The sequence below is a fragment of the Lepisosteus platostomus genome, chromosome 3 (genome assembly GCF_059453375.1).
Source record: "Lepisosteus platostomus isolate fLepPlt1 chromosome 3, fLepPlt1.hap1, whole genome shotgun sequence".
NCBI classification, from domain to species: Eukaryota; Metazoa; Chordata; class Actinopteri; order Semionotiformes; family Lepisosteidae; genus Lepisosteus; species Lepisosteus platostomus.
In genome coordinates, this window is record NC_142613.1 from 23,841,708 (window position 1) to 23,868,231 (window position 26,524).

The 26,524-nt window shown below is 36.9% G+C and overlaps 2 protein-coding genes across 4 annotated transcripts in view; one reads left to right on the top strand and one right to left on the bottom strand.

The window, feature by feature from the left end:
- The first annotated feature begins 10 nt into the window (after positions 1-10).
- fsaf1 (40S small subunit processome assembly factor 1) lies at positions 11-7,460 on the top strand. Of its 2 annotated transcripts, none has more exons than XM_088625032.1 (7): positions 11-230; positions 2,256-2,560; positions 3,214-3,270; positions 4,467-4,562; positions 4,953-5,043; positions 5,372-5,406; positions 7,264-7,460. In XM_088625032.1, exons 1-6 carry the CDS (start codon positions 146-148, stop codon positions 5,398-5,400), a joined length of 663 nt encoding a protein of 220 aa, XP_088481158.1. In that variant the 5' UTR covers positions 11-145; the 3' UTR covers positions 5,401-5,406; positions 7,264-7,460. The 2 variants fall into 2 exon arrangements, with proteins under 2 accessions (XP_088481158.1, XP_088481157.1); XM_088625031.1 differs by having other exon boundaries at positions 4,953-5,039; positions 5,369-5,406.
- Positions 7,461-11,049: 3,589 nt separating this feature from the next.
- trim67 (tripartite motif containing 67) overlaps positions 11,050-26,524 on the bottom strand; it is a 43,268-nt gene continuing 27,793 nt past the window's right edge. The window contains exons 6-10 of one of the 2 annotated variants that reach the window (XM_088625036.1): positions 22,654-22,811; positions 20,352-20,490; positions 19,749-20,052; positions 17,721-17,883; positions 11,050-15,319 (exon numbers count right to left, since the gene is read on the bottom strand). In XM_088625036.1, the coding sequence (XP_088481162.1) occupies positions 15,269-15,319; positions 17,721-17,883; positions 19,749-20,052; positions 20,352-20,490; positions 22,654-22,811 (815 nt within the window). In that variant the 3' untranslated portion in view covers positions 11,050-15,268. Of the gene's footprint in view, positions 15,320-17,720; positions 17,884-19,748; positions 20,053-20,351; positions 20,491-22,653; positions 22,815-26,524 lie in introns of both variants that reach the window. The other variant, XM_088625035.1, reaches the window with a different exon arrangement.

Genomic DNA, 26,524 nt, shown 5'->3' on the forward strand with positions numbered 1-26,524 from the left:
AACCAAATGCAGTTTCCGCTTTCTACCACGTGGGAAATGATGGCGTCTGTATACAGTTTACTGTGTTATAGTCGGTAGAACAATATATATTAACGCTGGGAAGTAGATGTGTTTATATTTATAAAGCATAAAATTAAAAATAAAAATGAAGCGAAACAAAACCGAGGAAGTATTTGAAGAGGCAGATCCTACCATTTTAGACACAGTCTTAAATGAGCTTTATGATTTCGGTAAGTAAGCTGTTTCTGCGAAACTGAAACATTAGTTGTTCTGTATTAATCACTGGTGTTGGTCTAGCGTTACGTACAGTGCTTCTGGATTTTGTATTTTGCTGTTCTTGAAATATATATTGTAATACAAAATTCTGATAGTAACACTACTTATTTCATACACGATTGTATTGTACACGCTGTACATTACATTTTATTACAAATCTCCTTATAGTGTTTGTGACGTTAAGGCACATTTCTTGTTATATCTAGAAAACGGGAGCAGGGCATCGAAATTATTTAATCCAGCTTGTTTAGACGATGTCAAGTACAACCAGTCCAATCTAAATTGTCGGATAATAGTGAAAGATTAGGTGAATAAGGAATACAATCTTCCTGATTGTAGAGGGATTTTGTATAATAACAACGAGTTGCATTTGTATAGCGCATTCATCCCAAAGCTCTTTAAATTATAGGGGACCTACTTCACCCACATGCAGCACCCACTTGGGTGATGTACTGCAGCCTTTTTTGTGCCAGGATCCCCATTACACAGTAGATTAGGGTGAGACATGACCGAACCCTTTATAATAAGCAATACTAAAAATAGCCTTTTCCCAGTTTTACCCAGAGTAATTGATTGGTAATTTTTTACCTCGAGTTCACCCGGATTCCTCATACAGATTTTGACAGGGTATTTCAAACCATAGTGACTGATTTGAACATAAAATGTGCTCTATAGCCTGCTGCCTTGTTCCCATTCTTACCTGGCTGTTATGTTCTGTGTTTATAGAAATTAATGTATTTGAGTCGTATACCATCTTCACCCTGAACTTGCTACACTTTCACTTCTGGTGCAAGAAAAAAAAACAGACCATAGTAATTATTGCTAACCACAGGCCAATTTTCAGTATTTCTTTACAAGTTAAAGTTCTATAGTATGTGGTAAACTGCAAGACCGTTTGCAAGATCATTTGTTGAGAAACTCTTGAGACCTCATCCATCAGGCTGCCCATAGTTCCTTGGTCTCCTCCTGGCTTTATCTTCAGACTCCTTGTCTGTCTTTACACTGGTGCCCTCATAGACTGCCACAGTGATGACAAGTTAATTGCACAACCCTCCCAAATCACTTGAGAGTTATGTTGATGTCTTTGGGGTTGCTCTTTGTTGGTTTGGCTTCTGTCTTTCTAATCAAAAAGCAATGACAACAGGACAAACAGCACCTAACAATTCTTTAGTGATATCTGGTGCTCTGTAAGCCTCAGTCCTGGGCAGTTTGCTCTTCAAGCTCTCTGTTACCACTTGAGTAGATCATCTGTCACCACAGAGTTAACTTCCAGTGTTACAGCAGTGACACTCAGTGTAGTGATTTACATACCGACTAAGGTAGATGGAGATCTAGTTGGCTTTTAAGATATTGAAATCTTGATGTAACAAAAAAATGCAGCTGGATAGTGGTGACGGAGTGATGCTTCAGCAGCCACCACACAAACATGAGAAACATGACTGCTTTTAGTGTAGTCATCTAACAGCCATCAATAATTTCTGTGCCTCTTGACCTCAGTTTGTTATTTTTTGACACTGAAATGTGTTCTTGATTGTGCCTGCAGACCTGATTCAATTTTTTTTAAATTGTTTATGCACTGCTAGCAATATTTGCTACCCTTCTGCTATAACCTGGGTGTCTTTGTTGCTACTTACCTGAAATGGAGCATCAGTATTATCTTATGCATAGACAGTTTACTGATTGTGAAAGTTCATTTTCCAGATTTTCTTTTTCTTTATGGAATGATTGATTTGGGCATGTAAATGGGGGGTGGAGCCTGAGGGAAATACAGGCATCTTTCATGAATTCCTCATTTCAAATGCATATCTGTTATGAATGGGAATAACATACTAAGCATCACAATTTTGTTATTTTTCTCACAGCCAACTCATGATAAAACCTAATGCGATATGGTCCCCCTCATCAAATCTGAGCAGAATTATTTCAGTTGTCCTTTCAGGAAATATTAAACTTCTCAAGCATGTCTTTTTTCCGCGAAGGCGAAGATGTGGGGAGGAAAAGGAAAAAGAAATCCCAAAAGAAAAGAGGCCGAAATGTAACTGAGGCGGAAGTGAATGACTCTGCACTGCTCGGCGCTGGAGGTTGTGAAGGCAACAAAGAGACGGTCACAGAAACCTCCTGCAAGTCAGAACAGAGGAGCAGACAAGCAGCTGAGTCAGACACCGGCACTCAAAGGGTGCAGGCACCATTGAAAAAGCAGCCAGCGCAAGTAGAAATTGTGGTATTCCAAGATCCTTCAAAGAAGAAAACAAGCATCACAGAGACCCCAGTCCCCATTGTGAAGGTAATTATCGTTTGCAGTTTTGGTCATGAACTCCTGTGATTAGCCTAGAGAGTGATAGAAACATCAATGTGTAGGTAGAACATTTTAGAGGTGCTCCTATTTATTAGTTTCTTTTATCAGAGCAGAATTAAGAGTATTATTTATTTGTGTGAATGACTCCTTTACCTTAAGTGATTTGCATTTGAATCCATCTATAGAGTAAATCACTCAGAGTTATTGAAGCAATATGAGTGATGTTCCTTGCTCAAGGGTACAACAGCAGTGCCTCAGCTGGAATTCAAACCCTAAGCCTTCCAGTTATAAGGTCAGAATAATTTTAATGCATTGTCACACAAATGCATCCTATCGAAGTTCTTTGCAAAAGGGAGCAATACTGTACTGTTCTTTTTCATACCTACATTATGTTGACATAAATGTAATTAAAATGTATTCATATTTCTCTTATTCTTTAATGCATTTTGTAATTTTGAATGTGCAGTAACATTCACTTTATGGTCATGTTTGGTTTCTGAAAGTAATTTTCTTATTATGCCTCTGGGCTCCTTCAAGAAGCTACTTGTCAAAAGTTTAGGAAAGCTTAGCTATTATAGAAATTATAGAAACAGCCAGATTAACCTTCTCATATTTGTAACCTTTACCTATGTTCTTTCCAGGCTACCAAAACAAAGGAGGACAAACAAATAGGCAATGAAGAATTTGACTTGGATAAGGTATTTTATGGGTGAATGGAAGCTGTTATGAGTTCCAGAGACAGTATTTGTGTTTTTAGATTTATAAAAGAGCTAAGATGTAAATCTTGACTTCTGGAGCAGAAGTACTAGCAGCTAATGTCACCCTGAACACTATGTGAAGAATCCTTTTTTTTTAACCTTTTTACAGAGCACTTTCATTCCTTAATTGACAAAGCTTTTACAGCCTTCCTTGTTTGCATGAGTAACATCCTCCTGTTAAAATGTAACCTGTATGCTGAATTTTGAAAACAGCAGTACTTTCTATTTAAAGTGTGGTAAATAAATAATTATAATTGGTTTTACTTCATGTGCCCCTTTGTTTCATCCGGTTCTAACGATTGCAAACACCACATCCTTCTTTGTCCCAAACTCCTGTTCATGCTGTGCCACGTGCTGGCTGTGACTGTAATTCCTCAAGCAGTGACGCACAACTGGCCAAGCCCTTTGAGGGCTTAACCTCTATACCGTTAGGTTAATTGTAAAATAGGCCCTGATGTGAGAGTGTGCATATCTGTGTGTGCTCTGCAATGGACTGGAGCCCATTGTTTGTCAGGATAGACTCCTGCTCCCCCACGACCCTGTATTGGATAAAGCTGTTATAAAAGGGGTGGATAAATGGTATTTCATATTTAAAAAAACAGCAACTGTATAATAGTGTTACTTTGTTAGGTTTGTGCCTGACGCAGAAGGTGTTTTTTTCAGAACCACATCACTTATTAGGTACAATACAGTAGTGCTGTGTATCATGTGTATCATGAGTTGGCCTCCTTGTGGTTATTTTTTATTCAGATTTACCCCCCCATTAGTTTATTAATTACTAGAGCTGACATGTGGGATAAAAAGGAATTGGGATGCCAAAAAACAAATGAAATAATTGAATAACAACAGTCTGTGCATCAATGAATAAAGCTAAAATAAAAGGACTTTAAAACATAATGCAGTATAAAAAGGAAATTTAATTTGGAATAATGTTAACTTATATGCTGTAAAACTACATTTTTGGGAAAGGCCATTTAATATAATTTAAATTAATTTTTGCTAATAAGCTTGTTACCCATTTTGTAAAGCAATATAATGCATCTGTTTTTGGATCTTTTAGAAACAATTTTTATGTGTTTCTAAGCTCAACAAAAAGGATTAATAAACCATCTTGTTTTGCTTTCCTGTTTTCTCAGGCCCGGTTTGAAGTTCACCGATTTGGCATCACAGGATATCAGAAGGAGCAGCAGAGGAATTTTGAACAAGAGCGAGCGATAATGCTTGGAGCAAAGGTTAGACCCCTGGAACTCACAAATGAAAAAATCTGTCATGATTTTTAAAACCATACAGCTGCATGCAGTAGTTTTTTTAAAGGCTTCAGCCTTTTCCCAGAAAATAACCTGTTGGCCATAATAGGGCAGCCTGTATTTAGGGTTCTGGACATGTAACTGGAAGTTTGTGAGTACTACGTCCAGGTGAGATACTGCTGTTGTACCCTTGAGTGAGCTACTCATTCTATTTCAGTAGAGGCTTAGCCTATGGCCCACAGTTACTTGCATAGGAAACAGTTACATTTGTTCAGTTGAGTACAGAATTACTTAATCCCACTGATAATTAAGATCAAATGTTGTGCTTCTGGAACCATGCAGAGATTCTTGTGCAACATCTCTTCTTTTGTGCAGCCTCCAAAGAGGGAGTATATCAACTATAAAGTTTACCAGCAAATGATCAAAGAGAAGAAAGAGAAGGAAAAAGAAGACATGAAATTTGTGAGTTGAGAAGGAGGACAAAAATGGATGGGGGTTAGCTTATCCATGAAGTTTGTAAAGAGAAATGTGTTTTTTTCAAAATATTTTACCATTTATAGTCTGGCAAAAAAAGGCCCATCTGTTCATGTGCTAAGCTCTAAGCAATGCGTCTTGAATTTAACATTTTTTCCATTCCAAGTTAACATGTGGTAATATAGATCTAAAATGTCCACTGTTGTAATCTCCCATTCTTTTTTATGTGTTTTTAACCACTTCTTTCTTTGTATGCAACAGTTTGAATTTGTGCTAAAAGTACCTTGCTTTATCTTGCTGCCTTCTTGTTTTCTCAGGAGACCAAGAAAAAAAAGAAGAGAGAAAGTGAATCACGGTAAGTTGACAGCATAGAGTGCCATACGTGCTTGCGCCCAACACTGCTGCTCTGAGGTGTAGCTTTCCCCTGTCCTGTTAAGTTCATAGTCATATACAGTACAGGCAACAGTGAACTGGACTGTTCTGAGCTCAGTAGAGAAGAGAACATCATTTATTCACCCCTTCATAATTCATATTGTATGTACCCACGCTCCCACAGTTTTCTGCATTTTTTTATTCCCTGTAGATGCTTGGCCTTTTGGAAGTATCTTAGGCTGCGGTGCATGCTCAAAATAAAAATGGCATCAAGCTGACATTCTTGACACTAGAGAAAACTTTTGAACCCTGGAGTCAAAACCTTTGTCCTAGTATAGTGTTTTACATTTCACATTCATGTTTCACATCTTGGGTTTAAAACCTCTCTTGTGATCTGTCTACTGGAGAAAAAAATAGCAAAGCAGTCTGGAATATCATAACTGTGGCCATTTCAGTGTAATACACACACTGTGTATGTAATACACATAAAGTATCCATAAAAGTTTACCAGTCTGTTACCTTCATCAACCCGTCTGAATCAGATGAACAGGTCTTGAGGGGAATAACTCTTGGGACATTCTCAGGGGAATGGGAGGTGCTGAGAGGTGGCTTTAGGAGGAAGACAACTATTAAGAAAGCAAAATTGTGAAATGAGACACATCTGGACTAATTAAATAATTTGTATCCAGCAAGACTGAGATTGCACATAAGGGAGAGAAGCAGATAAGATTTTGTCTAGAACTGGTCACTTCCCTGGACTAAATGAATGGTGTGTATGACCAGGAGGAAAAGGGTTTGTCTGCTTCTAGGCTTCCTGTATTGAGGGAAAGCAGATTGGTTTGCAGACTTCCCTCGTCATTATACAGTCATTACCCTTGTTTTTTTTTCTAATAGGAGTCTCTTTCACTACCTCATGGAGATTTATAATATTCCTTTCAATATTTTTTTTCAAATGTTGAAAAGTCCAAGGTAAAATAGGCCTAAAGTATACAGTATATCTTATTTGTGGCACATGCCATGGTTATGGAGCTTTTTAACTGCATTCGGTGTGAATTATGGGTATGAATATGAATTAGTTCTCATCTGTAACAGAATCTGTATTTATAGTAATTTACTTTTTATGTAAAAGAAACTTAAGCTGAAAGTTGAAATCAAACTGGGACTGTGCTGGACGCTATTGTGCCTTAAACTGACTGACAGAAGGCAGACCAGTAGTTCACCTTAATACATTTATGCTGATAAGAAATATCTGTTTTGCCTTTAAAGATGAAAAAAGCTCTTGTTATACAATTCTTAAAACAATGAGAGCATTTTCTGTCTTGAACATCTGATTATTTAAAGATATCCACAAAACTGTACTCCTAAAGAAGTCAACTTAAACCTTGATTCAGAAGATGAAGGCAAAAACTACGTGTTTGACCATTTGGATGTGGAAGTTGGTGCCCCTCTATGAAAAACCATGTTGCAGTGGCACAAGGCACAATGGTGGTTAATCATCATTATCATCAATGATCTTCAGTAACATGAGACTGCTTTAGATTGTCTGTCAAGAATACTTTTTTTGCCTTCCTCCTGCAGATGCAGGTAACTTTTCTCTTAGTCCCCAATTTGGCAATTCCAAGAACTTTACCACCTGCCAGAATAAAGGAGTATGCAGTAAATATGGTATTTATTATTGACAAATAATAAATACTTGACCAAAAAAATCCTCAACTGTATGTTGCTCTTGTTACATTATGGATTTGCCCATTTTCAGTGATTCATTAGATGCACCTCAAAGTGTGTATATTTTCATCCTTGATTTATGAATTTCTTTTTTCCCCAATTTTTGTTTTGACAGAATCAAGAAAAGAAAATCCATTTCAAGTGAGGCTCCGTCTGGACAGCTGGGGCGGTTTAAAAATGGGACATTGATTCTTAGCTCTAAAGAAATAGAGAAAATTAAATCTTCCAGGGTGATAAAGTGATGAGTGTATTGTGGTAATGGATGTACTCCTACAGAAATGTTAATAAAGTTCATCTATTTTGAGTGTCTAACTCATGAATTGTAATGATTGTATAGAACAAGGTGAGTTTTGGTTGGAGTTGGTATAATTATAATGTTATAATCTCTCATTTCTTCACTGATATTGGTTGGATAGTGTTGTCTCCAAGTCAGCCCCTGTAATTCCTCACATGGCTTAATATTTACATAAATCAATTGGATGATGTACAGTACCTGGCAAAAGTAATGGGACAGCACAGTCAAAACAGACAAAACCTATTTTTGCTTCGCTGTCAATCAATTTGTATTGAATGGTAAGCACAGAATTCTGTTCTTTTGTATAATTCCATGAATACAGTTAATCATCCATCCATTTTCTAACCTCTTGATCCAATATAGACTCACAGAGTCTATCCTAGCAAGCAACAGGCACAAGGAAGGGTACACCCTGGATAGGATGCCCATCAATTGCAGGGCAGACATGTGCACAAACATGCATTCACTCACACCAGGGCTAATATTCCCAGAAGCCAATTAACCTACCAGCAGGTCTTTAGACTGTGGGAAGATGCCAGAGGAGGACGTTTGCAGGATGAAACCCATGCAAACTAGGGGGGAAGATGCAAACTCCACACAGATAGACCCCTAGAAATTGAACCCATGGCTCCAGCAATCTGTGACAGCAATGCTAACCACTGTGCTGCCATGTCACCCAACATTTAATCATTTTATAACAAAAATCATCCAGTGATTTCATGTGATTGGATGTATTGTGACAGATTCAGTTTATGTAAATCTCAAAAGTGCAGAAATAGCCAGAGAGCTCTTTCTCTCGCTGATCCACTGCATCATTACAGGGTGGCATAGTGGCACAGTGGTAGCTCTGTGTTTATTAGTATTATTATTACTTCATGTCAACAGGGTTCTGGGTTTGAATGGGTTTTCTGTTTTGCTTGTTATCCCTGTGTTCATGTGGGTTTTCACCCCCAGCCAAGGACATGCCTTTCAGATTAATTGGCTTTATTAAACTCTACCCCCCTACATGTGTACCAACTTTGTATCCAGGCTGTGGTCACACCATTACCCTGTGCCTGCCTGCTCAGGCTGTTGCCCACTGCAGCCCTTTAAGGATGGAGAGGGTCCTGTAAATGATATCGCCACAATACACTGGGTTAAAACTGCTTGAAACTGTCATAAACATTGTATCTGGACTTGGCAAAACAGTCCCACTTTGTGGTCAGTTTGTGAAATTGTGTTGTGTAATAACTGAACTGAATTAACTTCCTTAACAGTTAACTTCCTTAGTTCCTCAGAGTAATCAGTCTTATTTGTTTTTACAAGTAACAGCAAAATCTAAAAAAAAACATAAAAATTTCCCTTTAATCTGAGTCTCTGTTAAAATAGTGGCACAAAACAATATGCCTGGGGTTTGGTATTGCTAGTAAAAATCATACTTGTGCCAACTCTGTTATTCTAGCATAGCTAATAATTTGCATATTTACAACTTTAAACCAAATGTATTCAATAAACAATATCCACAAAAATGAAATGGCAATGAGCTGGAAGCAGCAAGAAGACTGGATCAGAATGGAACAAAAAAAAACTGGAATCAAAGAGGAGGAGTACTGTTGGAGGATGAAATAAAATTAATCATTATGTACAGTATAAAATGTAAGATACATTGCCACTGTTTTTTCAATAAACAAAATACTAAGTTCATCGGGATCAAACCCCAAATGAAACACAAAAGAAAATGTGTATATATCATGACAGTTTATTGATTTTAGAAAGGAAAAAAAAAAACGTTTTCACCTAATTTTGTCACCTTATTTAGTATGAAAACAATGTCATTACAATGCATTTCATATTACAAACCACTAAAAAGACATTAAGTACAAAACAGTTACATTTGCGGAAAAAAGAACAGCTTGCTTTTAGAAAAAAAGCATGGCTTAAGTGAATGCGCGAACATGACCTGTCCTGGAGGACAAGTCCTGCTGATCCCCGGGGCCTTGTAAACCTTCAAGGCACTGCTGTCTGAAGGAAAGCCTGACGAGAGAGTGTGCCCGACGGCCCCAGGGCGATCGATGTCAGTGTGCTACTGTCACTTCACATCCACAACAAGACTACTCCCAGAAACACCATGGCGTTTCTTCCCAAAGGCAACTGGGAAGATGAATCCATGCTGGGATCACTGCAAAACACAAACTCCCTTGTACTGAGGTTAAAAATAAATACAAATAAATTCTTACATTTATACTTAAATAACAATGCTGTCTGTTCGCGTCAGCAGTCACTGAGGCTGTGTCGTTTTTTTTTGTATTTACTGCACTGGTTGAGGTATCACCATTTTTGTAACTTCACATTCGAAGCAGGCTGAATATGTCACCACATGGCGCTGAGAGAAAAAAATTAGGGTTCTGTCTCTTTAATATTAAAATTCCTATGAAAATGGATAGTTTTGTTCACTTTATACATAGAAATGCACTGTTATACTATGGAACAATAGGTTTATTCCATGCTGAAAAGAGAAGCAAGAAAACACAACATTTCGGCCGTGGAGCCGGTGAGCACACACATGGAATAAACCTATTACTTATTCCTTTGCGGGCTACGCATGCTGACGCAGCTGCCCACCTTAACTGTTATACTATGCTTTATAGGAGGTAATCTTTGACCTCCCATTTAACATTGGTTTTGGACTGCCTTTTTTTCTAAATCTAGGGGAATGGGCAGATAAATGTTCTAGAATGTGTTTGTTCATTTAGATTACAAATATTAACATAATGCAATCTGACCCATTTATTGCAAAATGAGTCATGTTTTGCAGTTCTTACAGCTCCTCTGGGTATGCCTAAGCACTTTAGAGCAAAAGGTCAAATTATATGCCTGAACTGGCTCTACAAAGCTGTCCGTTGTCACAGTGCATGCTCCAGCAGTTGACAGGGATATTCCAGGAATCGCTACATGAATGAAAGCAGACTCTGTGGATGAAAGTCTTGTTTGAATTGTGATTTGATCAAGTGTGGAAATGGGATCCACCACAATAATAAACCATCTGTTTTAATTGCAGTGTTTACCTGAATACCTGCAAACTGCATTATCATGATTCACACTTTAAAAATAAAGACTTATTTTATTTGCATTATGTTTTTTGTTTCACTACCAGGAAAGTACCAGTGACGGGTAATAAAGCATCCTTGTAAGGATAGAAAAAAAGATTTGTCTTTATCTTGATATGAAATGCTTAATTGTAGAAGCTACATAGTTTTCTATCTAGCAGACACTTTTTTGGAGCTGTAGAAAGACAGGTAAACAAACAAATCTACAGCTCTTTACACTTCCACACAGAAGGAAAAACGTCAGGTGTTTATGCCACAATATCTGTAGACTATTGGGATATATAGTATCGATCACTCCCTCTTCTTTTAATTCTGGTAATTCTGTACCATGCTTGGGGAATCAGCAGGAAGTAGATTCTAGCAAGAGATTTTGTAGCTAGGGTACTCTGTATATTTATTCAGGGCAATTTCTTTTTTTCCCCCTTGTACACCGTTATCGAATCTGAGTAGCAGAATAGTTTTTTTTAGTAACCTGCAACGAACAGTACATTTGATTAGAAGGAGATAATAATAAACTTTATTTTATATAGTGTCTTTAAAAAAAGTATCAAAGAGCTTTGTAGTAGGGCTAGGAAGTACTAGGAGAATGAGGGCAGCCAATTAATGCTGCACAATCCAGGACTATTTAGTACTTAAGATAAACTGTTAAACTGAACATTTAAAGTAATATTTAGTCAGCAATGCAAATCAAAACTGAACAAACAACAGGGAATCCTATCATGAATTATAAAACATGCAACATTTATTACATAAAAAAATCAATATGGTACAAACATATTTAAAATATTAAGTGACAGTGTTATTCACTGTTGGAATTTTAAAAGTGATTCGTTTTGTGTGCTATAATGGAACAATGCTGAAGTGAACAAATAAGTTAAAAGTAAAAGGAATTAAAAGTGAAGATTAAAGGAATATATCTCAAGCATAAAACAAAGATGTTTTACCTTCTATTGAAAAGAATTCAGTTTGCACTTTCCTCTTCACTTTATTTACTGTGAGAAGAGTTTTATCCATATTGCCATTTAAAAAACTGATTTATTACTTCTATAGACTTCATCTTACATTAGTATTTCAGTGTTTTAATGTACAATAGCTGTTCCCTTTTAGAACTGTATGTTACCTGTTTCTTTTAATTAAAAGATATCAGCATGTCAAGGCATTTTTTATCTAGAAATGTTAGTGAATCAAACATTTAATTTCCAGGCAATAAGGAATAAAGAGAATTCTGTAACTCCTGGATATTTTGCATCTGTGTAGTCATCAGATCGCTAGTGAAAGAGTAGAATTATTTTTTTTTAATTGCAAGTCCCAATGACTTGTCAAAAGCTCCAAAGTTCCTGTTTGACAGCTGTGAGGAACTCTTCTATCTGTGGATTTTTCAAACACTACATTCTTTACCTACGTATCAAAGTCCTCTGTGATATGACTCAGAAAATATTATACTGCATGTAATGTGTAAGTGTTTCTTACATCACACACACTTGAAAAGGTTACTTAAGAGGGTTTCAGGTAATTTTTAGGCATATTTCTGACAGATGTTTTTGATTTTGATTTTTGAATGATACAGGAGAACACTGCAAATAGGCTACAAATGGATTCCTATATAAATCTCAGTGATTTTAATCTCCAAACCATCAGCAAAAAAGTGCCTGTACAAATTGATTTTGTCTTAATGGTTTGTTGCCATGATAGAACAGTAAGGGACAGTTCCAGTCAAAAACTGGAGGAGCATCTTCAAACACATCACTTAACATGTATTATAGCATAGCTGCAGGCTGTACATGGGAAACATCTCAGATTGGAGAGATCCCAATTAGAATTATACAGTATATCCACTTTCATGACTCCCTCAGCTATTCATGCTGTACACATTCTGCCATTTACCAAACCACTAGAAACATGCATCTCCGAATAACAGAATACCTTCATAATTTCCACACAATGCTCATTGAAGCAGTGTAGTAAGAACTGAAAAGATTTACAATGACCTTACAGGAAATACACACACTATAGTAAACATTTCAGTAATACCACAAGGGTAATAGCTTCATGATAATGAATAGTGTGGAAAAGTATACAGTAGTGTTACGACAGCTGTACTATGGTATTTCGGTTATTTAGAAGTTGATAATCGAGTTTCATTCGATTAAAAACAAAACAATTTTGCCATTTTCCAAACTAAAAAAAAAAGAAATTCTTGGTGTTTTGTGTTATGGGATATTACTTGGAAAAGTATAAAAACAACAACAGTGTTGACATCTGTAGATTCTCACAGGAATGACCAACTGGACTGGGCTGTACTCGAATAGGACAGGGAATAGTTCTTGTTTTTTCAACTCATATTTAAATACAAATGTCCCAACTAAAAGGCAGCTGCCAGCAACAGGGTGTTCATTAACCTGTATTAAAGTCAAGACTCATAGTTGCTGTGAGCTGTAACTTTTTGCATTTTACATCTACAGCTAAGCAAATTACAGGTTTTCTTGCTTGACGGTGGATATTGTTTCTCTAGCTGCATGACAGAATATTACAAGGACCTAGGTGCTTACAAGAATTTACATTTCTTTGTTTCTAGGAGTACATTATTCTATTTTGTGAAACACCCAAGGTTCCAAAGAAGTCTTGCTATAAAACTGTAAATAGTACTCAGTGGGTACTAAACATCTCTAAATAACACTGATTAAGGGAGACACTAATGTCATATATACACTACACAGTCTTCAAATAAACAGGTTCATTTAAATTTCATGCTTGGGAAACTTCGCATTAGTCTCTACTCAGTTCTTGTCATTATTTACAGCTGTGCTACATGCAAACTGACTTTTAATCACTTCATTATAAGTGAGCATACGGCCATTGCCCTCTTTCAAAAAATGAAATGAAACTTCACAACTACAGTAGCAAAGTCAGTGTCTTTTTTTCTTAGGTTCGTGGGCTTATATAACAGAGGCCCACTTCTTAATGGTGGAAATGTACGTATGTTAAAATAAAACTGCAATCAAAGACATCCATTTGCATTCACAAGCAGTTTTGTTAGAGGTGCTCATAGCTTCCATCAACATCATGTTCCTACAGTCTCTGTGTGAACAAAGGTTTAGGTTATTATAGCAGGATCCTGAATCCTATCCCAAATACTGGCCCGCAGAATGAACAATTTCAGAAGGTCTCCCAAAGGAGAGCTTTAATGCACTTCTGACAGAATTCACAAGGTTTTCGGTTTTATAATGTTTTATCTTCCAAAGGCTAGTAAGACAAAAGGCTTACATTGAAGAACCTGAGAATATGGAGAACATCTGAGCTGTAAAATACCTCTGTTTTGTATCATTAATGCTTTCTTCTATAATTGTCCTTTAAGAGACAAAATCTTAACAGATAATTAGGGATGAACTGGTACCAGATACTTCTTGACCACATTTTAATAACACTGCAGCTCAGCCTGCAGGCAAAGGATAGAAATTGCAGGAGCCATTCAGTGGAGGAAATGAGTTGGGAGGGGCCTCACTCAAGTGGGGATGTGATTAAAAATACTTACTGCTGAGCTCCTAAATGGTTAAAACAGTGAAGGTTCTCACTTGGTGAGTGGGTTGAGCCATATATCCAAACATAACAGATTTAGCTGCCTAGTATAGCTGGTTAGGAATCCGAATCCCTTAATAGCAGGTCTCAATTTGTTGAGAGTTAATCATAATAATTCCTTACACTTACACAGTGCTTTTCTGGACACTCCACTCAAAGTACAGTACTTTACAGATAATGGGGACTCCCCTCCACTACCACCAATGTGGTGGGGAGCCTGTAGCTTGAATTGGGTACAGTATCTTCAACTTGCTGTTTTTTTACTCAATCACATCTCTGATCACAGTAAAATCTACTTGTTGGTTCATCTGTTTTTATGATGCAGAATTCACAAGGAAAAACATCACCATATAAGAAAATGCTTTTAGGAGTTTAGACAGCAATGAGAAGCTTTGGCTGAGGCTGAATGCCCTGGCCGTAGGATGAGGAAGTTAGAACCCCTGTGTGGAATGATGGATTCAAGGAAGAGAGTTTACTGTGGTATTTATAACTTTTCAAGACATGATATCGTGGAGGATTAGATGTTAAAAGCAGAAGTGAAGGAGATCTTGGTTGTTGTCCTGAACATGTTAAAAACTCAGTAAAAAGGTGTGGCTAAAACATTGAAAGCTTGATTTAAACAAAAAAAACCTGAAAGAACTCTCTTTAACAATGCACATGTTTGCCTGTTCATCAGTGAATACACTTCAGAACAGATCTTCACAGAAGGGTTCCTCACATTAGGTGAATTGCAGTAGTCCTATAAACAACATGTAATATGTAATGTGTAATAGGCAATTACACAATAGAGATTATTTGTTGCATTCCTATCAACTGATTTATTTATCAGCTCAAGACAGTATGCATATTTAACTACATTCCCTCATACTCAAATATGAGACTCCACCAAAATAAGCTCCACTGGCTACTTACTAAACTGATGTTTGTATTGTTATTGTTTTGGTCTCCACACTGTGTACTATTACACTGTAATAGTGCTGTAATAGTGTAAAAACACAGTTTAGCTGGCGTCTGGTATTAGTCACTCCCTGCTTACAGCACGTTTCAAAAACAAGTCATTCTGAATTCCCCTGAATGGCATAGCAATGGGGTCCTTGTCAAATCCCATGGTGCCTGGCCCACAGAGGATGCAGATATCAACACACTAAGAGTAGTGAATGAACCTACATCTGCTTCAAATTCTTTGGCACTTCCAGACCAGTTTGAAGTGTCACCTGGGAAAGAAACAAGAATTAAAGCAGTCAGTGAGTGACAGCATACATTATAAATGTAAGTGTAAACATTACCAGACATTAATACAACATACAATTTACACTGAAACAGGTTAGCAATTTTAGCAAAAAAAATCTAAATATTCTCTTTATGGTATTCAGTGTTACAGTAGATAGTTCTAGTAATAATGAATTAATGATTAACAATCCATTTTCTATCCTGTTCATCCACGTCAGGGTAGAAATGGAGCCAGAGTCGGACTCTATCTCAGCAAGCAATGGGCACAAGACGGTATATACCCTGGATGGGATGCCAGTGCATCTCAGGGCAGACAGACACACACTCACACCAGGGCTAGTTTTACTTGAATGCCAGTTAACCTACCAGTTTGAAATGTGGGAGGAGACTGGAGCACCCAGAGGAAACTCATGTGAACATGGGGAGAACATACAAACTCCATACAGATAGTACCCCAGGTCCAGAACTTGAAGTCAGAAGCAATGTTAGCCACTGTTCCACCTTGCTGTTCATTAATATTTACAATGAAATTTACACATACACAGTCCTCCAGGTTTACTAATGCCTCTAATAAAACACAAAAAACATTTTGTAGCAGAATGCATCACAGATTGGATAATGTGTCTCACTTAAAAAAATAAAATGTTACTGTATACTTTCATCTTAGTGCCATTGCACAGAGCAAAGTCACATCTGTCCTAATACATTGAATTCCAGAAAACATGGGTTACATTGATTCACACACTAAATATTTTTTTAAATAAACTCCAACAAAAAGATAAATCTACAATAACATTTTTCTCTTTGGAAAAGCAGTGGAAGGTTCCAGAAGTGCAGAGAAGCCTTGAGAGTTCACAGGTTTCCCATTTCCCTTTGGTATTATGGAAGGTAACACATGAAAAACATTCAGCACTAGCATGCATCATGTTCAAGGCCATTGAGTTATCTAAAGCAGGGAAATTGTCATTTAGCTCTACAATGGCTATAAAAATCCACAAAAGTGTAATCTACCACTTTCCACTGTAGCATCCATTATTGAGAATTTCAATAGTGATAAACATGTAAGGAAGAGCACACAAGTGTACCCCATGGACTATAAGCTTTTTTGGTGGGTTTTGAGGAAGAATCCTATACTGAAAGTGAACCACAAAAAGAACTGACTCGACCTTCCAAACTGCCATCTGAATGTCAGATAGAACCATGTCTTAAGGTTACATGAAACAAAAAAGGAACTTTTTAGATGTGCTCATCATTGTGTTTGATGCAAAAAAGGTAAGGCGCATGTGGTGACAACACTTATGCCCTCTGTGCAGGGTCTATTATATTTAATGATTTTTTTGCATCTATGGTTCCTAGAGCCCTTTTTAAGACAGGGGGAATGACAACAGCTTGGTGAAAAATAGAGATTCCAGCATGATAATGATCCAAAGCATACATCCAAATCAACAATTGAAAGATTTACTGAACACACAATAAACACTGGATATCTCAATCTCCAAACCTCAATCCCATTGAACATCTGTGGTTTAAACTCACAATGCCAGTTCACAAATGGAAATCAAGGGGTCTGGAAGACCTAAGGCACTTCTGCCTAGCAGAATGGTCTAAGATTCCCCAATCAATAGTGCCAGAATCTCACTCCATGTTACAGGAGGTGTCCAAGATATTTACAAAAGGCTAACTACATGGCTGTGCATAAATGAGACTCTCATGTTTTCTGGATTTGAACACATTTCTGGCAAATGTTTGGTCTGTGCAAAGCTATTATTACATTTTTAGAATGTTTAAAGCAAGACACATTATCTGCTCAGTAAAGCATTCCAATGTATAATGTCTACTTTTAATCAGGATATGGATAAATCTAGAGGGCACTTGTATATATGTACTAACTTGCCTATATACAGGGTAAGAAAATAATAGGAAACCATACAGTGTTACACACTGTAACCAGTATAACGTAACAATTCACTGGTCATGAAGCAGAGAGGCTAATCAATAAAACATTCCAAAACCTTTGTAAACTATATCCAATTAACTGAATCTACTCGGGCATCATTTAGAAAAGGCATCATTTAGAAAAATTAAACTATCTACCAATGACACCGCAATGCTTCATTTTTCATGTGATATCACATACTGTAGGTTATCAGTGGTTAGTCCACTGTGAGCACCAAAGAGAATAAATGAGCCATGGATGCTAAAATACTGTACACACAACGTTTACAAAGAAACACAAATTGGGGGGGGGGGATTAAAAGTAAAGAATAAATGATGATTTTGACATTTGACAAAGTGATTCATTTTCCTCCAAAAGATCTGAACAGCACGGATTCAAATCCTAACCCAAGCTTTACCCATAATTCCCCTGCTTCCTGGTGGACACACCTGCACATTTCTGTTGAGGCTCACTGCTGGCATGAACACGCCATCCAGGTTTTCAAAAGCTACCGGCCCGTGCTGCTCCTTGTTTATGAAGAACGTCAAGGTGTGCTTGTTCAGGTCCAGCAGGATGCCCACTGTGGATCCTTTCGCAATGCCTCCTTCTGCCCTGGAGAATGGAAATCAGAAGCACATGAAGCTTGGTATTTCCGTGATATTGTTCAAAGATTATCAGTTACCACACAAGCCTTGCTGTAAGGGTTCATCAACACTGAGGATACTGTAACTGCTTAAAAAGAGTTGAGTCTCAGGCTTTGTGTGTATAAAGCAATTAGAATTCTGCTTCTTTATGTAGACTTTTTTTTTAAATTAGAAAATTCATAAGCCATTTGATGTTACTTTAGTGAATGAATCCTAAACATGGGGTGGCACTGTGGGGCAATGGTTAGCAGAACCAGGGCACTGGGGCCCTGGGTTCAATTCCAGACCAGGTGTGGTACTGTATGTTCTCCCCATGTTCATGTGGATCTCCTCCAGGTGCTGTAGTTTCCTCCCCCTGTCCAAAGACATACTGGTAGGTTATTGGGATTCTGGGAGAACTATGTGCTTGTCTGTGTTTGCCCTGCGATGGACTGGTGTCCCAACTAGGGTGTACCCTGCCTTCCACTCATTGCTTGCTTGGATGAAGTGGTTAGAAAATGGACAACATACACAACTCTATATGAAAATCAGAACACCAAAAATGTGTATTTCTATGTTTATTACCTGCAATTTCTACACCCGACACTTTAATGAGTGAAATGAAAAAATCATTGCAGATAAAAATCCAAAATGATACTCACAGTGAATGCAAATACTAAAAATTAAACACAGAAACACTAAATGCAGCAATGATAAGTAATTGAATGAAATGAAGCAAAATTAATAATAAAGTATTTAATTTTAAAATCAATAAATTTGGTGCACAGGCTAGAGTTCATTCTCACACTTTTATATGAGCTGAAATATAAAATTGTACAACAAAACTAACTTTAGATCATTCAGTTTTTTCCAAATGATATTCAAAAATCTAATTAAATGTATTTTATTGTCTATGCAGTGCAAAAAATATCACTGCTTATTTCCTGTTTTACTGACTGCAATATTACCACCTTGTGGCCTTATTTTATCAGATCTCAGAAGTTAAGTATGGTGGGGGGCAGGTGCGTACTAGTATGGGAGACCTCTGAGAAGAAGTAGCCTGCTATTTAAGTGGCGCTGGTGGACCAGTAGGTGGCACTCTTCCCTCTTACTCAGAATTTCAAATGCCCTAGTAAGGACACGGGGAACACAGATACTGCTTACACAGTCCAGCCACCTTTAATTAAAGTGAAGTCAGTTATTCACTGGGACTGTTGTGCGCTGTACTTCAGCGGTGAAGTGGTTCCTCTTACTACAGTACAACTCAGCTCCTTTGGCATGAAACGTACCATGTAAATTCAATGCATTATTCTTTGCTACTCTTTGGTTGTTTGACCAAATCACTATAAAAATACCTAATCAAATGAACACTGTTTTACATGGATAATACACCAATAATATATTGATGAGATTGATATCACAATTAGACCAAAATCAATTAAATGTAAAGCTGTTCTTAGGGTATTTCACTGCTTGTGTAAAAAACACCAATAACATGTTAATTAATAGTACCTTGAATAAATAACAGGAGCATGTAAGTATTTTTAATAAAGTAAGAGATTGCTAACATTAGTTGACTGAAATAATTAACTGAAATAACTATTTGTTTTTAATTTTATTTCCAACTAGGCTGCCTCTTAGATGTCTTTATTCTCATACAGTATGTCTGTAGTCTCATATTTTAAAATTACAAAGTTCAGTTGTAAGCTGGCGGTTGACTGACTTTACCTAGGCAGTGGAAAAAAAACAACAGAACAATTCCATATACACTAACAGCAATAATAACATTTTGGGTAGAGGTTGGGGGTAATACATTTTTACAGGCAAACACGACATACCTCAGGCCTACAGTACCTGTTTGTATGGGAGTTGTTGTGCATGAACCAGCTGCGGTTGTTGTCCACATACATGGCCCAGGCTTTGTCATCCTTCCCCAGCATCATGTCCTTCATGGTGTTGATCCTGGCTACCCCGAAGGCAGGGTCTGGGTGGTTGTCATAGCGATCCACTATGAGCTCCCAGTAGTGCACTCCTTTAGAGAAGGCCGCAGTACCCAGGACCACCCTGTCATCGTAGCTACTGCAGGTCACGGTCTGGTTCTCATTGGACAAAACAATGTCTCGATGAGCCGAGCTGGGATCAAAGCTAAACCACGCCACTGAAAGAGAAACACAGGAGATAGCTGGCAGACTGTGTATAGTATCAAAAAGAATACAGGTTACATTTGACATTATTAGGCCTTTGAGAGAGTGTGTATTTGAATGTGGAGCAGTGAATCTACATGGATAAGGAAAAAAATGTTAATGGAAAACTTAAGATGAATCAATGTGGTGTTCTTTGAAATTAGAATAGTCTCTTTACCATATGATAAAGTCATGATGTCTAAATCTAATTAACTTTCTTGTCTCTAGAGCAAGAACGCATAAATGCTAAATCTCTCCGAGAAAGCTTTCTCACCATCAGACGTCTTCAGAATGACTGTTTTGCTGTAGGGTCCGACGCCTGAGGAGTTATAAGCCTTGACTCGTGCGTTGTAGGAGCTGTTGAAGTGAAGGCCATCCACTGTGCAGACAGTCTCCTTCCCCACATACACTTCCTGGGTTAAACAGGCAGGAGAGAGCAGCTTCTCAAACATGACTGCTAAATTTCAGTGAGAAAAACTACACCGAGAGTCTTCAAACAATAAATGTTTGTTACCTACAGTACTATAAACTATAATAGTTTATAAGCCATAAACTATTCCTTTGGACTAACAAATTATTACCAGAAAATTCAAATGGGTAATATACAGTTATGTGCTAGGTGACACAGGGGATCTGTTTGTATTTGTAGGGGTTTGGGACCAGAAAGTCGTGACCTCAAGTGAAGTGGTGTATAAAAGGGAATTCTTGCCCATAAGAGAGTAATGGAGGTTTAGGAAGCAAACTGTAGGAGCATAACCTTTACCCCTGAATCTTAAAGCAGGTTGGCTTTTCCCATAAAAATAATTGAAAGAGCCAGGATAGTGACCTTAAGTTAGACTAAGTGTTTCACTTGTAGTTAATCATAACTACAACCACCATAGTACAACCACATTTCTGTACATGTACTGTATACATAAACCATTTTTATTTTTATCTTGATTAATCAATCATTTAACATTGTGTTAAACATTAAGGAACAAACTTAACTTCAAAAATACACAAGATCCAAGACAAAAATAACTTACTCAAGTACAGAGAATTTTTATGCTACATTTGTACATTTTTACAATAACGTGGACCCCATGTATCAAAATGTTTAAATTTCATATCAAAGTATACCAACATTTGACGTGAAATCAGTGGGCAGCCTTGGGATAGTTTCTACATCTGTCATGAGTTTTTATCATGTCCTGGAAACTGTAAGCATGGCTAGGCAATTGTACTACATTTTAAACAAGAATAAACTATTTGCAGATAAATCATAATTCATCTTTCATGATGGATGAGACAAAGCAAAAGTTGGAACACAGGAGGAGAAGGATTAGCACTGTGGGAGAATTGCTCCTTTAACAGAATAAGAACAGACTACATTCAGTCAATCTCAGCTCTGAAGAACTCTACTCTGCATTTTTATGTAAGGGACTATATGTACAGTTTTTTGCAAATAGTTATGTGGTTAATGATATACAGTACCTCTCTTTATTCAATTATACACACAAACCCCTGTTTTGAAATAATACAGTGGTGCATAAAAATAATTAGGTTGTGTTTTCTTACAGTATACTGTACAGTATGTGGTTAGAGTGATACTAAAGTTAACAACAGAAAGTTGTAGCAAAAATAAACTTGCAAAAAATAAAATGTTTCACTTTATTATATAATTTCAAAAAACATTGACAACATATGCATGAGAAATTACACAAAATAATGTTATACTTCTGCTAACAATCTGTATAAAAGAAAACCACTAGATGTTAAATGATTGGGATGAAAAATGTTCATTTTGACCACCTACAGTAGGTAAAATAATTACCAAATTACTTTAGCAATTGGTAGCACAAATGGGAAGAACAAAGTTTCTATCCATGGTTCCTGCTGAGAGCTAGCTCAATTACATCAACCAATTAAGTCCAAAAGTTAAAAGGACACTATTAAAACAAGTAAACAATTAAAAATTTTAAAACTATTAAACTAAACAACTTCAGATTACAAAAATATGTACGAAGATAACAATTTATTATTTGAACAATATCTTGGTTTAGACTTTGATTAACTCCGAAATTTGAACCACACAATAATAAGAAAATTATAATCGCAGTACTTGCTGACGAGGTTCTACTGAGCAGAACAAAGAAGAGTTTGAAGACCAGAAATTTTTTGACCAGTGGGTTTATAATTTTGTCTCATTTAGTGGGGTAACATTTAGGGGGAAGTACTTTGAATCTGTCAGTTTAGATACTTTTAATTTACTTTCAAGCAGTAAAATAAGATGTTCAGGTGGGTTGCTGCATCAGCATGCATGGGCTGCAAAGGAACGAGTAATAGGTTTATTCCATGCTGTAAAGAGAAGAAAGAAAACATAATGTTTTGGCTGTGGGATCATCACCTTTTTATTTTCAACTCCATGGATTTTCCTTCACACCTCAGAAAAACTGGCACGCTAAAGCTTCCATTTCAGATTTGTACCACCAAAATGTATTTGAGTAACTCAAAAACAGGGCCTATATACAGTAGAAGGCTTACAAGGAAATTACCTCTCATTGCTTCTTCCAAAGGCATGTTAAAGAGGCTCTTACCCGGTATTGACCACCACTGCCATCATCCAGCTCCAGCACGTAGCCCTCAATAGGGCAGTGAGTGAAGCTCAAGATCCTCCAGGCCAAGGTGGCACTGTTGTTGCGGGTGCAGCACTTCTCCAGCTGCAGCTCTGGCGCAGGGGGCACCGTGAACGAGTCTGCTGAAAATCACAGACACCCACAGTGAATCATCATCTCCATGTGCTGCTCCTTCATATTCATATCTAACACATACAAACAGATCATGTAATTTCAGAATGAAATACCTGCTCATTTTCACAAAATTAACTAGATTGTTTTTGGACATCTTCCATCATACACTAATTCTACGGGTAACATTACTGTTAGAGAAGGAAAATCAAGCTGTTTTGCAGCCTTCTCACGACACGTAATTGAGACAAGGTTTGTGGACGATGCCTCATCACTGACATGTTCAAAGTCCTTCTTCGATGTTCTGGAATTTTCCCATTAATCACCAGTTTGAATATGGTTTAATCTCTTTTTAATGATCCCTGTTTTAAGCCCCAAATCCATTTTAAATAACCATAAGCTGAAACTTTAATTTCCACATAACAGATGGTTCTGAATTGTAATTTCAAACAGGGAGTAACATACGTTTGCCTTGGCTTGTGTAACGTTATCAGATAATGTATCCTCTGTGTGCACACAAAGCAAGATAGGTACTGGCTAGATTCAAATCACTTTGATAAGTAAAGAAAAAATACTAAATAATTCACTAAATAATCATACATATACTGTATATGCATTATTTACAAAAAAAATGTCAATTACAATAAAAATATCAATTTATAGCAATAAAACAACTTTTGATTAACAATTATATCCTCTTCCACAAACATCAGGGGACCTGGACAGTGTGGAACCTGTGGTCTACACAAAAACTTGTGTGATTCTACTGCAGGAGAGTTCACCTGAGGAGTAAACATTGCCTGGAAAATAGGCAATGATCTCTTGATTAGCATATTACATGTTTTACATGTCTGTCTTGATTTCAGCAGTTTTGACATTGAAAAGATGAAGTCAGCTCATCATCTTCGCCAAATAAACTCTCCCACTATTGAGGTGATTTAGTGTTTATTCATCCATCCATTTTCTAACCGCCACCTCCAATTCAGGCTCGCGAGGGAGCTAGAGTCTACCCCGCAAGCAATGGCGCAAGGCAGGGTACACCTTCGACGGGATGCCATCGTTGGGTAGACTGACACAAACACTGACATGCACACACTCACCCCAGGGGCAATATTCCCAGATGTCAATTAACTTGTCAGTATGTTTTTGGACTGTGGGAGTAAACAAACCAGAGGAAACACTCCACTGCACTGCCGAATTTAGTGCTTTAGACGCCAAAAATATTCATCAATGTCCAATATCAATATTCTTTTTTCTTCTGAGGCTCATTTAATACTAAAGAAATCTACCTGTGGGAGTGTTTATATAGATCACTCAATCTGCAGCTAACACTGGATGAACCATAATGGCAATATACCATTAGGAAACAAAATTAACGATGCAACATTATTTTAACATTTACTTTTTAATGTAATATTTTGTACTGGAGCTATATGATATTTTTAGCTTATGTGTTCTTTCTAGAATTCATATGTTTAGGACAGCTTATTACATTAGGACACATCAAAGTCACACATCCTACCATCCAGTACTAAATATAGTGCTTAGTAAATCACTAGTTACTTGTAAGATTAGATCCTTTATTACCTGTATCATAGTAGCCTATTGGATGTTGTAACAGAGCCTGTGATAATGAGTTAATGTGAGTCATTTATAAATTTCTTCCTTAAACTGAAAAGTATATTTAGAGTTAATCATTTCCAAACAATTCAATATTTTTTTAATATTAAAAGTTAATTTAAAAGAAGACCTTTCTGTAATATGCTCATGACATCCTATGGTGCTTAAATAAAAGTTCTGTACCACTGATGTGCACATCTCTTATTTTTAAAAAGTGTCTTTACTATTGAGACAGCTCCCACGACTTACACTTAAAGTTACATTATATTACTTAAAAAGTTATTTATTCTCCAAAAAATCTTTGTCGACAAGTGTAAGCATGATGTTACATCATTAAAAGGTTTCTTTGATATACAGTATGTAAAGTAGTGAGAAATTTCGCCAGCTTAGGCAATAATGGAAAGAAATAAACTGATTTGTGATTGTTACGGCCTTGGGGGAACAATCACATTTTTTGCCAGACAATATGGACAATATGTTTTGAAGTTTTGAGCTTTTCACTGCCAAATATTTTCGAAATTTCTTATTGACAGCTATGAACAATAAAAAGACAAAAGACCACCGAATGGGTTTCCAACATCCATATTTAAATTTACTATAATACAAAAATAAATTTGCCCCATGAAGAGTACGTCAGTCATAGACTTGTTCTCTTTATTCAATAAATTATAATGAGAACCAGTTAGGGATGCTTGGCAAGCTCTACAAAGCATTGTTAGGGCTTTCAGCAAAAGCTTTCAGCAGAGCCAATATGTCTATCACAATCACCCAGTGCAGTACTGGCACAGGAGTGTGACATCTGTTCCATGCAAGCTGAGAAGCATTAGTCCTTTAAAGAATTTTCAATTTCATACTTCAAGTCAATGCAAAGGATATACTTGCTTAATATGCATGACTCGTCATGAGAAAGTTAAACCACATTGCATAAAAAGTTTGAACCTAGAAGTTACATTGGTCAAAGTTTGCAAAAATAATATCCCATCTGCAACTGCTCTGAATCATACTACATGATTGTATTATAAGGATGGTAAGAAAATGAATGGGGGTGCCTCAGCAGACAGGCGGCCTCGGTGTGATTGAATTTCCTATATTGACCAACTGCACTCGGTCTTCCTACGTTAATACTTGTGATTCAGATGCACCAGGTCTGTGTTAGTCCTGGTGCAGTAGTCTTTGTGTGGAGACTCAAATCAGTTCCTATCTAGGTATGCAAAGTAGGGACAACAGGCTATAATCACATACTGCTAGGAAATACAACCAGATAAGTACATGGAATAGCTTAAGCATTGTATTGAAAGAATTGAGAATAAACTCAACATGAAGGGAGAGGTAATGCAAATAACCATTATAACAGCAACACATATTATTTTACTAAAAATTAAGTATTAAGTCAGAAAATAATTATTTATTTTTGTGTTTGAGAACCCCCAATTATTGTAGATAAGTTATATCCCCACTTGTCTACCCTGTGGCCAAACTCAAAATGATAAGCGTTCATAGACTGTTTTTAAAGTCCAAAGTTCAGCAATGCTAACTTCTGTAAGAGCTGCCCCCAGCAATGCCAGGCAAAGCTCCCTGAACAGAGTAAAAAGCTGCCAAGTCAGACCACAAACCAACACACTCCAGCTCTGTCTTCTGAGGGGGAAAAGGACGTTTGGCCAATGGAACTTTGAATATAAAATGTTTTTATTCACATTATAATTCTTCAAAGTAACTATTATTCCAAGTTTGAAGTTTAGATCCCAAAAGTAAATGCACATTTACTTGCATCTGAGATTATGAATGTAATGTAATTACATGAGACTGAAAAAACCTACGAGGCAGACCATAACACTTCATAGTAATTTATAGTATTTTAACTTTGAAGTTATTGACTCTTCTCCTTGTAATCTCTGAGTGATTGATCAGCCATTTGTATCATACTGTAGCAGATAATTTCAAAAACATGTTTTATTGTGTTTGTTGTTTGTTATGCATGTTTTTATTGTCAATAAATTGTATCATAATTATATTGTATACTGTATGCTTACAATCTGTGTATGAGACAGTAAAGTATTATGTTTGATTGATTCCTAAAACTCAGTTACAGTTAATTACAACT